This window comes from Sciurus carolinensis, chromosome 10 (genome assembly GCF_902686445.1).
Source record: "Sciurus carolinensis chromosome 10, mSciCar1.2, whole genome shotgun sequence".
In the NCBI taxonomy this organism is placed as follows: Eukaryota; Metazoa; Chordata; class Mammalia; order Rodentia; family Sciuridae; genus Sciurus; species Sciurus carolinensis.
Window position 1 is genome coordinate 119908756 of NC_062222.1, and position 13523 is coordinate 119922278.

At 38.5% G+C, this 13523-nt stretch overlaps 1 protein-coding gene across 1 annotated transcript in view; it reads right to left on the bottom strand.

Moving 5' to 3' along the window:
- Positions 1-5735: 5735 nt before the first annotated feature.
- The window catches only part of Stim2 (stromal interaction molecule 2), a 176724-nt gene continuing 168936 nt past the window's right edge, over positions 5736-13523 (bottom strand). Inside the window, 2 exon segments of the mRNA XM_047566298.1 lie at positions 5736-8455; positions 12403-12676. Of these exon segments, the coding sequence (XP_047422254.1) occupies positions 7978-8455; positions 12403-12676 (752 nt within the window). The 3' untranslated portion in view covers positions 5736-7977.

Here is a 13523-nt window from a genome sequence, read left to right on the forward strand (position 1 = left end):
GAATTTTAAAATATACCTGGAGACCACGTGTGTGCCCAGTGACACTCCCACATTCACCCACGTGAACAAGCACACGCCTCACATAGCCCGAGAGCAGCATTCCCAGGTGAAGCTACACATGCGAACACAGCTCATTCCCGTGCCTTATTCTTCACTCAAGCCCACTCCCTTTTTCTTTATCAGTAGAATCCCAATTATGTTTGATGGCAGCAGTGCATAATCAATCAATCAATCAATCAATCAATGCCAGCCCACTGTGCTTCCCAGCTCCTCTGGTTGGGGGTGACATAGTTCTGACCCACTAACTTGAAAGAGAGGTCACTGCATGACGGTGCCTGGACAGGTCTTTATGAAGGACTAGTACCAAAGGGCATATGTCACTTTTCCTTTGTCTTCCCTCTTCCTCCTCCAAGTCTAGACCCTGTGACCCATGGGATAAAGTGGCATGTTCCGTGTCCACGCAGCCATGCATGGGAGATTTCAGTTGGTTCCACATTCATTTAGCCATGCAGGATAAATGACACAGCGCAGCAGAAAGGCAGGTCAGTCGCTGTTCCCATGGAGTTTCCCCAGATTTCTGCTATGGGAAAAACAGATCCCAGAGGATGATGCAAGGAGTGGAGGAAATATATCCAGATGGGGAGAGGCTGGAGGGGGAGGAAGGAGAGCCTTGAGCTCACAGCACGAGACAAAAGGCAGAGATTGGTACACGCCCAATACAATCAAAATCATTCCCGGGGGGGTTTCAGAAAACTTAAGATTCTGAGTCCCCAGCCCAGAATGAATCAAAGCAGAAACTTGCAAGACACGTCCCCAACATGGTAATTTTAAGAAAGTTTCCCCTAGTGCTACTAATCTGCACCTCAGTTGAGAAGCATGACCATAGGGCTTGCACGTTATGGAAATCGCTATGGACTGAATTTTGCCCCCACACCAGATACACATGGAACACGATGTGACTTTATCTGGATATAGAGCCTACAAGGAGGTAATTAAAGTTTAATGAGGCCATAAGAGTAGGGTCCTAATCCAATAGGAATGGTAGCCTTGTAAGTAGAAGAGAGATCTCTTGATCTCTGCCATGTGAGCACGCAGCAGCCTGGCCATCTGTGGGTCGGGTAGGCCCTCACCAGAGCCTGCCAGCATATGCTATTTTGCTATGGTAGCCTGAGCTGGTACAAGACCTGACATCCCACGGCACCCACGTTCTCCTCGGGGTTCCTATTAACCCCCTGAAGCACCTACTTATCCTCACCCTCACACTTGATCCCCTCCATTTGGAAACCAGTCACTAAATAGTTTAAATCCAAATGTCTAGCTTAGTAACAGATGCTAAGAGAATTTTAGGAATAAATAAACCCATGCATTTAGCCCTCCAACCATCTGGAAGCAATGAAGACATAAAAGATAATCATTGTTCTTATCCCTAACCTTTTTAATGATTTTCTCATGGATCTCAGGATTCAGTCCAAAGTCTTCAAGATGGCCTGCAAGTCACAGACCAGTCTTGATCCCTCACTCCAGTCCCTGATTCTCTCTCCTGGGGTCCTTCGACATGTGGCCTTACCACCACCTGGATTGCTCGGAAGTCCTCAGTGTCTGTCCTACTAACTGCAAGCTTAGCTCAGATGTCACTTCCTGGGCAAAGGCTTCCTTACTCCTTTATCTTACGTTAGACTTCCTAAAACAGTCTCACAGCCCTGTGACCTTCTCATTTTGGCACTAATAACAAGCATGGAAATTTAAGTAACTATTTATGAATTTGTTCAGTAAAATAGATAAGGGCTGTGCGTATCTTTGCTGTTGTCTGTGCAGTTACCAGCACACTGCAGAACCTCACTGTGATATTCAAAGAACAGGGTGTGACAGTACAAGAAATCACCTTCATGACCAGGTATGTTGTATAGCCATTAAATGCTGAATTCAAGATATGGGGTAGAGACCCAGACTAGATAAGCTAAGGAACTTCACTAAGCAAAAATCAGAACACGGCCTGAAGAGAAAGCACCAGTTCCTCCTGTTAGGCCTATCCATTCGCCAGCCAGTACAGTATGGAAACATGCCAGTCACTCCAGGCCGTTTTGATCCCTTCTGTTCTCAGAATCCCCATATGAGATAAAGAAAATACAGAATACAGTGCTCGCCTGTATTATAAATAGTCTTGAACTGCTTTCTACATCATTAAATTACTAAAGGCCCTTAACAACCTGGAACTTGAAGGCAGCAATAGTGTGTTATTCATTTATTTATTCACCAGGCATGTGAGGTATTCAATGCCAAAAATGCCAGTCCTTCAGAGTTCAAAGCTAAGGCAAGGTTCCTGGGGCAAACAAGTAATCAGGTCTTTGTAATGTGATAGGGCTAGTGCTGTAATAAAAACAGAAAATTCTGGGCTTTCATAAAAGTGAAATCTTACTTAGACTGAGGGCATGTATGAAAAGCTTTCTGAATATACCTGTGCTGAGCAAAGTTTATAGTTAGTTGTTGGAGATGGGAGAGAACATTGCAGGCAAAAGCAGCAGTCAGTGTCGTCAGGGAGGTGGGTGAGAAGCAGCCTGATGCATTCTGGAACTGCACAAAGCCCTGTTAGGGCATGTCCATAAACAGAAGACCACGAGGCCAGAGTGGTAGGCAGGGCTCAGGACACTAAGGTCCTGTTAGTCTCTGTTCAGTTTATATTTTATTCAGAGAAAATACACTGTGCCACTTAGAAAGTTTACCAACAAAAGGATGAGAGGGGTGAGGCTGAATTCACTTAGCTTTTTGAAGTTACTAAAATAAAAAAAGAAGGGAAGGTCCCACAATAGATACAGAAGAGGCATTGACTCAAATATTCAGGGATTAAAAGGACAAGCTTTGGTGACTTGACATTAAGTGCACCCTTTCCCTTTTCTTTACATTCCTGGTTTCTCATGGTCCCTGGCCCAGTCCTACTTCCAATTTCCTTTTCTTACTCTTCAAGGTCAAAGGCAACCTCTGGCATTGTGCCAGGCTTCATTTTCTCTCTACTCAAACCTGCTTTAATTTCTTTTCATTGTACTTTTTGGGCTACAGATGCACATTATCAGAAAGTGTTTTTGTGAAGAAGAATCAAATTAAAAAGCCACATTCTTATTTTGGAAACCTTTTCCCAGTCTCCCTACACGCTGGTGCCACCAATCCCTGGGGCCAGAGGGTAAGAGGAATTCAGCTAACAGCCTCTGTAAGTATTTTAGAGTTAAGATACTTCAATTAGAGAGGTTATGTTTTGAAATAAGTATATTAAGAAAACTGCAATGCTGGATGTCTGATACATAACAAAATTATTTGAAACCAAAATGAGACAATCTGAAGCAAGAGACCAAGAACTGTTTTGACTCAGGTAAGATCTCCTAGAGTACTCGTTTTATTGGAAGTTACAACATACCAAGGTCAAACAGCATGTCCACAGGAGGCAGAAGCTCAGTCACTGCTTAAAGGACTGGAGATCTAGACAGGATGAGCCAGGGTAATTCCTGGGGCACACCTGCAGCACTGCGTTAGGTGGGGGTGAACTGCCTGCCACACCTGCAGCTTACTGCTCTCTCTCACTTCTGGAGGCTGATGAAGACATTGCAGCAGACCTAGTAAAAACTGGATCATGAGATCTAGCAGTCAGAACTCTTAACTCAGGAGAGGCTGCTGGGCACTTGGACTCAATCCCAGCACACTGTTAAGAAATCAAGATCTGGACTGAGGCCTCTACTATTCTATCTGGACCTACAACATAGGCACAGAGAGGACCCTTTGAGAGCCACTTCAGAGACTTGCCAGGAACTCTAGTACACTAGATTTGGGACTCAAGTGAAATCCTACAACATGACCTGAAGCCCATCTGACATCAATTGATGCAAGACAGACTCAGGCCTGCCCAGGTAAGTGTCCTTCAATAAAGACTGCCCTGTGTGAGTGCTGGGCAAGTGGCAAGGCAGCAGTGTTTAACCAACACAGTCCAGACTTATACAGGATTGCGCAGATGCAGTGTTTCTGGCAAACAATTTACCCCAAAATAACACCCTAACTGCTATTATAGCATAATTTGCTGAAACTCAGTAATTGCTAGCTCCTTTGCTAGAACCAGACTACTAATCAGAAGCCCTAAAACTAACTTGCTCTTGGTCATTTGTTCCTACCATGGTCAGGCTTTCCATGTTCTCAACAAAAGTGCACCATTAGGTTAAATTACCTTATAAATACTTTTTAGCTAGATAAAAGGAACCCCCAGCTTCCAACATTAATTTTACATTTCTACCACACACAAGGATCTGTGTCCCTTATTAGATAAAGAGCTCCTTTAAAGAAAGCTCCTGCCTATCACATTGCCTTTATATGTTCAGAGCTGATTCCAACACTCTGTACATAATAGGCTAATGAACTTTTGTTGAATGGATAAGGAGAACCTGTTTTGTGTCTTACCTATAATTTTTTGGGAAAAAAAAATCCACCTTGTCCATATAAATAAAGTGAAACTTTCCCTACAAGACCTAAAAGCAGGAGATCAATAAGCCTAAAACTTAAACCTAGGTTTGTTTTCACTTATTTTTAAATAAGTATGAAAAATACATACACAATAAAAGAAAAATCACTAATTAGATGGTAAATGAAGAACACAATAGCTACATATGAAAGACTGTACAGATGATTTAGGAATACAGGAGGACCCCAAGAACTTAATGAGCAAAAACATGGACAATTCACTGAAACAAAAGATACACAAAGCTAATAAAACATTTAAAAATTTTCCAACCTCACTAAACATTATTTACTTATTGGATTAGCAAAGTTTTAACCAAATGATGATGTGAAAGCGGGTATTTATATGCTCAAGTATTGTGGAAAATGGATATCCACATAGCTACATGGGTAAGAAACCCTAAAACTAGTTACACTCAACATATGCATGTGGGATAATTATGTGTGTGTGTGTGTGTGTGTGTGTAGCTTTTACCTTCTCTATCCACCATATGTCTATCATATGTGTGTATACACACATAGGTACATATATAAAAACATGAACTGAAGTTATCTTTATACTTTTCTACATATTTCTTTTTAAAGATATCCTAAGAAATCGAAGTATTGATTAGAATGTATACCGTATGACTTAGGAGGTAGCCATAGGGCTCTACCACTTATTAGAAATGTGACCATTGGCAAATTATGAATTCTCTGGACTAGTTGCATCAGTAAAGTGATGATTTTTAAAGATTTTTAAAAATACCTACCTTACAGGGTTGGTGTAAAGATTAAATTAGAATATATATTAAAGTTTAAAATAATGCCTGCATATAGAGTGCTTAATAAATGTTAAATGCTAATACTTCACATAAATTTGGTAACAGCATAAGGTTTCATGGCAGACAAATGTTAAAAGAAGATTATGGTAAATCCATACAATGGCAGATTATTACACACTCACTAAAATATTGTTCATGAAGAGTTGTTAATGATGTTGGAGAAATGCTTGTATTAAGTGAAAAAGCATGGCGTAAAAGTGAATGTATAGTATGATTTCAATTATGTTAAATAGCAGAAAACATACCAAAATACTAGAAATGGTTATTTTAGCTAGTAGAATTTGGTCTGCTTGCTGTTAATTCTCTTCTTTACACTTTTCTATCATTCAGCCTTTCTTCTTTTAATAGCAAGGAAGGTATTACTTTTTAAACCAGGAAAACCCGATAATTTTGAAAGGTTAAAATAAGGCAACAAGTGGGTAATTTTAAAAATTTATAGAAATGCCCGACTTTTCAAATATAAATAATATAATACAGAAATTATTGTGGCTTTCCAAAGCTCAATTATTTTTTGTTAAGTTTACAAATATAGAGTATTGTATTAATGCAAAATAAATATTACAAACACCCCTTGGCCGATCTGTTTATAAACAAGTGTGTGAAAAGCAGCACAAACAAGGACTCCTGAATTTGGCAGCCCACGCTCCCTCAGGCCTAAGCACAAGTGCCACCTGATCCAGAGCACCGTTCCAGCCCTGGAAAGACAGTGCCCTTGCTGCAGCTCTTCTCCCAGCTTCTCGGGCTCCATGGCTTTTACCTTCCCTATCCATCAAACTACAACATTCCCATCCCTTCTGCAAGTTTCAAAGGGAAGAACCCCTCCTGTTTTGTAAGGAAAAGAAAAAAGGATTTCTTCATTCTAAATAAACTTTCCAGGACACTTTTCAATTGTTTATGCACAATTTTTCCCCTTCTTAAATTACTTTACATCTGAGTTCCTAAACTCTATCTTTCAGATTATCTAACCTTATTATTAGTACAAATCATAAATTCATTTCAATCGATTTCTGACCTTAATCGAACTTGGTCTGTTAAACATTTATCAGCCTATATAAACATCATTTTAGACCTTAATTAACATTTTTTGACAACAGGACCAAAGAAAACAAACAATCCCAGTTTATAAGAGATTTCCTGAAATTCTTCATACTCTTAGTAATTAAAGCATTTCTTTGGAGCAAATCTCAAAGAAATTTCTTGAGAAATTAGCATTTTCATCTAAACAGCACTGGGTTAAACATTATGTATTTAGCCATAATTCTAAAAAACCACTCTAGCTTATACTTAGGAATTGCTCACCCAAACATCCTCATGGCATTAACCAGATCATTTATAACTGACTTTTTTAAGGTGTAATAAGCAGAAACCCAGATATTAACGTTCTTTGTTGCTGTATGTGACATTTCTCACAATAAAGCTAGTCTACAATGACCTAATTTAATGAACACCAAACTTTACAAATTAATACAACACAATCTAAATGCACCATAAATTTATATTTGTTAATCTTGATATTAGAACATTTAAACATTTCAAACTACATAAAAATATGACAAACAATATAAAATAGAAAGACATTTGTTGACAACTTACTTCCAAATATCACTAGTTCTTATATTGCAATTAAGCAACAAGACAGCTTACAAAGCTCTCCAGAAAACAGATAATGTTTTTAGAGGAGTGTTATCAACAAAAATCAGCACAATCCCACACAATAATGTCTCCAATTTATTATCTTTTCCACAGTACAAATTTTTCACAAGCCATAAATCCTTTGTCGTTGTTCAAAGTCTGTAAACAAGTGCATGAACCTCCATACCCCCTACCTCGGTTTAAACTTGTGAATGTTTTAAGTCCTTCAATCAAGTTTCAACTCTTTTACTTGCATAAGGAATCAAGAGCCTTCTCTCTTTAAATTATTTATATTTATCATACAGCCTGCAATGCAGTAAATCACAGTGAAAGCCCTGGGGAAAACAAAACAACATGATCTTTACAGCAGGACTTGAAACTTTATAATAATAAATGCATTTAAAGAAGCGTCCCATAATAAAGCATGGGTTTTCATTTCCAGAAATCAAGTCAATTAGAAACTCTAGTTTCTACTTAAAAACCCATTTTTGATCTAAAAGTGAAAACAGTCCCCTATCCATAGTCATTTTATAAACTCTATACAGTTTCACTTGCAGAGACTTTTTTTCCAGTCTGGAAAAGAGTAGTGCAATTAGTTTTATGTCTTTTAAGTTATTTAGTCCATGATGTAAATAGCTCTGTGGAAAGATAAGAAGATGCTCTGGTAAACAAGAAATTTTTGCAAGCCCATGCTGGCTTACTAGTCCATTAAAGCTTGTAAGTCCATAGTGGCTTCCAACAAAACGTTGTGTACACATCACTAACAACAAAGCAGAAATAAATAGGCAGAAATGACTGTAAACTGTCTCATCTCTTAAGATTTTTCAGTAATAACTGGCTTGACAAATTGATTATATAGTCACTTAAATAAGCAGACAGTAGACAGTTGCCCTTAAGGACATTCCACTATGGCATCCTGTCTGGAAAGCCCCAATGGAGTTACATTCCTAAAATTAAAACAAAAAACAGGGAGTGAGGGTAGGAGACGTTTACAGATGCCACTGGATAGAATTCCATCAAGTCAGCCAGGTCATTTGGATTTCTTCTTAAAAAGGCTTTTGATTTTTGATGGCTTTTTGCTTTTCTCTCCATTATGACACAGGTCATGGGGGATGCTGCTTATCCTGGTAACATTTGGGGTTTCCTGAACTGGTTTACTGTCGTTGCCAGCTGAAGAACAAGATGTGTGGCGAGGTTTGGGCACTGGGATGCCACTAGAAAGCTGGTTCATGCTACAGGATTTCTCCAAGATGCCATTGTATACTTTGCTTGCAGGACTGAAGATCATACTCTTGGTTTCTGTTAGACCTACACAGTCGGGAGAGCCCCGAGAAAGATCTGCAGTTATGGGTGAATCTCCTCTGGAGGAATCCTCTAAGGAGAGCTCATCTCTTGATATCTTTCGAGGAGACAATGTTTGGTATATCTCGAGGCTTGAAGGAGGAGACTGTTTCCTTCCAATGGAAGAGTTTAAGGAGTCACACTCAGAAGCAGTGTCTGGCACTTCCCTGAATGAGACAGGGGTAAAAAGTTTAAATGAGTATGTTATTCGGAGTTCCAGCAGACATTCTAACTAAAATGACTTTCACTGATTATCTCTTGAAATTTCATAGGAGAAATGCTACAATTCTACATACATTTCTACAAAATTAGAAAATTACAACTTTAAATAACATAGCTTATTGGAACTCAGGTGTTACTTTTGTTTTTCACATAAAGTACAATAATGAAATCTAAGAAACATCATAACTTAAGCTATGCCTTTTTCAATTGTCAGAGAAATGAAAACGTTAGAATTTTATGTATTTTTTAACCTTTTAAAGTTTCTTTTTTTTCAGTACTTTTCTTTCTGAACCATAGAATTGGTATGGTATATATGAAAAGATGGAATTTTAGTCACTGCTTTAGTCTCTATACTTATTTTTTAGTCATTAACTTGATGAAATAACAGCTTCATAAGAAGGTAAAGGAATATACTATACAAAAATGTAAAATCTACCAAGCTTTAAAAAGGGGACAAGGAGTTGAGGGGTGGCAAAGTGGTACAGATAGGAGGTGAAAGGCAACTATATAAAGCTCTTTTTTAAAAGCAAATATCCAATAAATTCTCAAAGAATAATTCCTTTGTGAATGTCTCCCCAACCTTTCTCCAGAGTGGAAAAAGAAATGGAAAACTAAAATTTATAACCGAGCAACCATCATGCAGTAAATGCCATTAGTCATTCCTTCAAATTCACTGCTCCTTACTAGCCCCTCTACTGTTATCCATCTTCCAAAACCATCATGAACTCACCTAAATTATTACAACAATTTCCTAATTGGTCTCTGCTTCCATGCTTGTATTCCCTCTGTCACTTCTTTACAAATTAGAGTGGTTTTTTTAAAAACTCAGTCAGCACATTATTCACTTGTTCAAGGCTTTCTCAGAGTAAAATTCAAAAGTCTTGCCAAAGCCTACAAGTCCCTGTATATCTATCCCCTTGGTTCTTTCCAGTCCCATGTCCTGCTTCTACCTCACTCCACAATGGCCTCCTCCTTGTTCTTCCAATGTGCCCAACTTGGGATGTCTCCATAGCTTTGTCCTTGTTTCCTCTGCCTGGTATCATCTATCTCCATATGGCTTACTTCTCCAAGTCACAGGGGTTACTACTCTCTCCCCAGAGATGTCTCCCCTAGGTACCCTATGTGAAGCAGACTTCTTTTTTCTTTTACAAATCTTTACCATCCTACCAGGTACCAGTAACAGATATATTACAGTTTATAGTCAGTATCCCCAGAAGAAAGAAAACGTAAGGAGGGGCAGTCTTCTTAACTTCCGTAATCTCTGAACTGGAATAGTGGCAAGCTCACAAAAATAAATACAAATATGTTGAATGAATGAAAAAACAGATGAATGGATGGATGGATGAACAGAATGACATCTTGACAAACAGGGACCATGTGTGTCTTATTTACTTTTGGAATGCACTGAGCCCGGTGTGAATACTGTTTACTCCATGAAAAAGAAGCTTACAAAATGAAAGGCAGAGTCTGGGTGAAAAGAACTGTTCACAGAAATAAAGCAAGACAAGAACAGGATAGAAAGGCAAGAACACGTATGATTACAATCTACAGCTGGAGTAGGGCAGAACCATCCTCACTTGCTTTGGCAACTTCAGTTATTAACCAGTGCATTGCACATAGCAAGGTATAAATTCATATTTATAGAATGAATGAATGAACAATCTCTATCCTTGAATAGTCTATGATTACTATCACTTTTCATATTATTTACATTCATTTACTGTGGCATTTACTTTTGACAAGTATTTTCTGTTAATTCCATTTTAGATATATATTAGATTGCTAAATTTATTTGGTCATGTCCATTTACTTTATTCCTACATGGATGGAAAGATTACCTTTACTATAAGCTCCCAGAAGGTACAAAATTCCCTGGGCTAATAAAGACTTAAATAACGGTTTCATATGATACATCTACATGGGTTGCATGATTTTCAAGTGCCATGTACAATTTGATAATGAGTAGTACCTACAGAAAGCATGAGGCAGTTCAGATATGAAGAAAGGACTATATTCAGAAATCAATCATTAGTAGGCACATTTCTATGAAGCACCTTTTTGGAGTGAATGTCCATTAATTGAACAGGATAACTCACTATTCCCTGAAGCTGTTCAGCTTCCAAAGTCAAAAGTTGATTTATTTACAATTTTATAAATTTATTTTTTCTGTTTTGTGTGCAAGATTCTAAGCTAGGTTAAAAACATTACAAAAACTAGACAATGTGTGAAAAGAATACTGATCCAAGTTAGGACACCTGGATTTCCACACTGGTCCTGCCTTTACAACTGTACAACATTGGGTAAATCACCTAGTTTCTCTAGGTCTCAATTTTTCTATGTTAAAGGAGGAAAATTTGATTACTTTCTAAAGTTACTATTCATTCCAATATTTGAATTCCAAAATAAATAATGATCTAATGTACTGCTTCTCTCACATAGTCAGATTTAAGAGTGTAGGTATAGTATAGCCTAAAATTTGCATATTTTCTTTGGATGTTGAACTTAGTCATGTGTACAATTTTAATTTTTTTAACAGTTTTATTTTTTTGGCAATATTGAGAATCAAACCTAAGGTCTCATGCATGTTAGGCAAGCACTTTACCACCATGACCCAGCCCCCATTTATGTTATTTTTCTATTTATTTTTACCCAGAGTGAAATATAGTTAAATTCATTTAAATATAGCACATGTATGAGAAGATAACGTAAGGTGAGGTTTAAAAGAGAACATATGTGCATAATATACAGAATATAAAAGATCAGCAAATATTAAATATTACTATTATTTTATAAGGATTCTGGTGATTCAACAGTTGAAAGACTAAAAAATAAAGAGGAAGAAATGTTTTCTGGATTCAAATTCTTCTTATATTTATGAGCTAGCTGTGAATTTTTCACTTACTCTCGAAAATGAGGACTGAACATTTTCATCAATGTGAGAAATTCTACTTGATAATGTAGCTCCAGAGTTTTCCTACTAATTTTCAGAAGCCACATAAAACCAGTTCAGTCAGTACAAACATCCTGCTGGAGATTATAGTTACACTGTAAAGATAACCAAAAAGCTAAAAGTGAAGTGCTAATCAAGCAAAGTTTCACTGAACTCTCCACACGCAATGGGGATACAAAAGCTGAATTATTTCTTCAGGAATAAATTGCAGTGATCAAATATCTACCTACATCTCTGCAGTAGGTAATTCTGAAATGGCTGCCAAATTTCCAGCCCCTGATGTACACACACCTTCTCCTACTTATTCAATCAAACACAAACGTAAAAGCTGCAATGAAGGGATTTTATAGATAAAATTAAGGCCTCAAATTAGTTAATATAGAGATTACTTAATACAGAGATTACTGTCTAGGTAAGTAAATTTGAGTCTAGAGATCAGAGATGGAGTAAGTCAGAGATTCAGAAGAGAACAGTTTACAGAAAGGAAATCACTGTTACTGACTTTGAAGATGGAAATCACATGTCAAAGAACGGAGGGCAGCCTTTAGGACCTGAGAGCAGCCCCACTTCACCATCCACTGGTCTTGGCCCCTTGCTGAAACCAAACAGGAATAGGACCTCAGTCCTATAATCTCAAGGAACTGAACTCTTCCACAAGCACAGAAGCTCTGAAGGGGACCCTGAACTTCAAATGAGAATGCAGTCCAGCCAATGGTTGGTTATAGCCTTGTGGGACCCCGAACAGAAAATGCAGTCACACCAGGCTTGTACTTCTGACTTACAGAACTGAGTGTGCACAGATGGATGCTGTTTGAAACCACAGAACCAAGTGTATGGTAACTTGTTATGCAGCAGCACAAACAGAATGCACCACTCCCCACCCCCAATCCTCCCTCTCCCACCCAAAGGTACCATGTGCTGCAATCTACTCCTTGCCAATACCATTGCTTTTCAGCAGTGAAGTAAATGGCCTCCTCTTCCTCTTCATTCCGATAGAGCGCAGGGCAACTTGACACTGAGAGGATATCTGGATCAGGGGAAGGCAACGAGTGCTGGGTGTGCTGGGGCTGATGGGAATGCCGAGGGTGAGAGGTGAGGGCCACATGTGGAGGAAGCTGAGCCCGCTGAGACTGCGGCGAGGAGGGCACAATGCTGCGACGAGAGCGACACAAACTACTGCTTCTGGCTAATGACCCAGCAGGTTTAGCCATGGTCCCTGAAAAAGAGATAAACAAGAGCACTCTTAAGGTCCAATCTCTCTTTATGGTCCCTACAAATACACAAGAGAACTGACGCCCCTGATGTATCACTATTTAATCTTCCTTTATTGAAGTAAGTAATTAGATCATCATTACCATTTTCTACCACCTATATTAGTAAAGTTAAAAAAACAGGGCTAAAAATTAAACAGAAGTGAATATAAACATATGAGGTTGTAATGTAACTCTTATGATTTCAATTCTCCTTTGTAGTATTAGGCCAGATCTGTCACTCCGGGTTCAGTCTTCCTCCTGAACTTTAGAGAATCATCTCCATCTGCCTACTAGACACCTGGATATCCCACAGATGCCAAATGAATTCGACATCTTCCTCTCCAAACTCACTTCATCTTCTGTGTCCCATGTCCAGTAAATAACACTTCCAGTTTATATATGAACTATAAACTCAAACACTTTGACTCTTCTTCCTTCATCATAACCCATGTCAAGTTAACTGTCAAGTGTCTAATTCTACCTCCTTGGCACCTCTCAGATCTGTCCCCTCCCCTACATTCCCAAGCTATGGACTATACTGGACTATTCTATCAGACTTCTAATTGGTCTTTCCCCTCCAATGTTTTCTCCACACTATACCTGCATGATCCTAAAATGGAAAAGGAAAATGACATTCTACTGGGTAAAACCCTTAAAAACCAAACTCTTTAATATGGACTAGATTGCCCTAACTAGTTTCTATTTTGAAATTAGCGTCCCTCTCTTTTGTTATAGGAATCCTGGGATCAGTATATCTCTCTTGGCTCCTCAGGAGCATCATATTCTCTTTTGCTTCCAGGACTCCTTTCT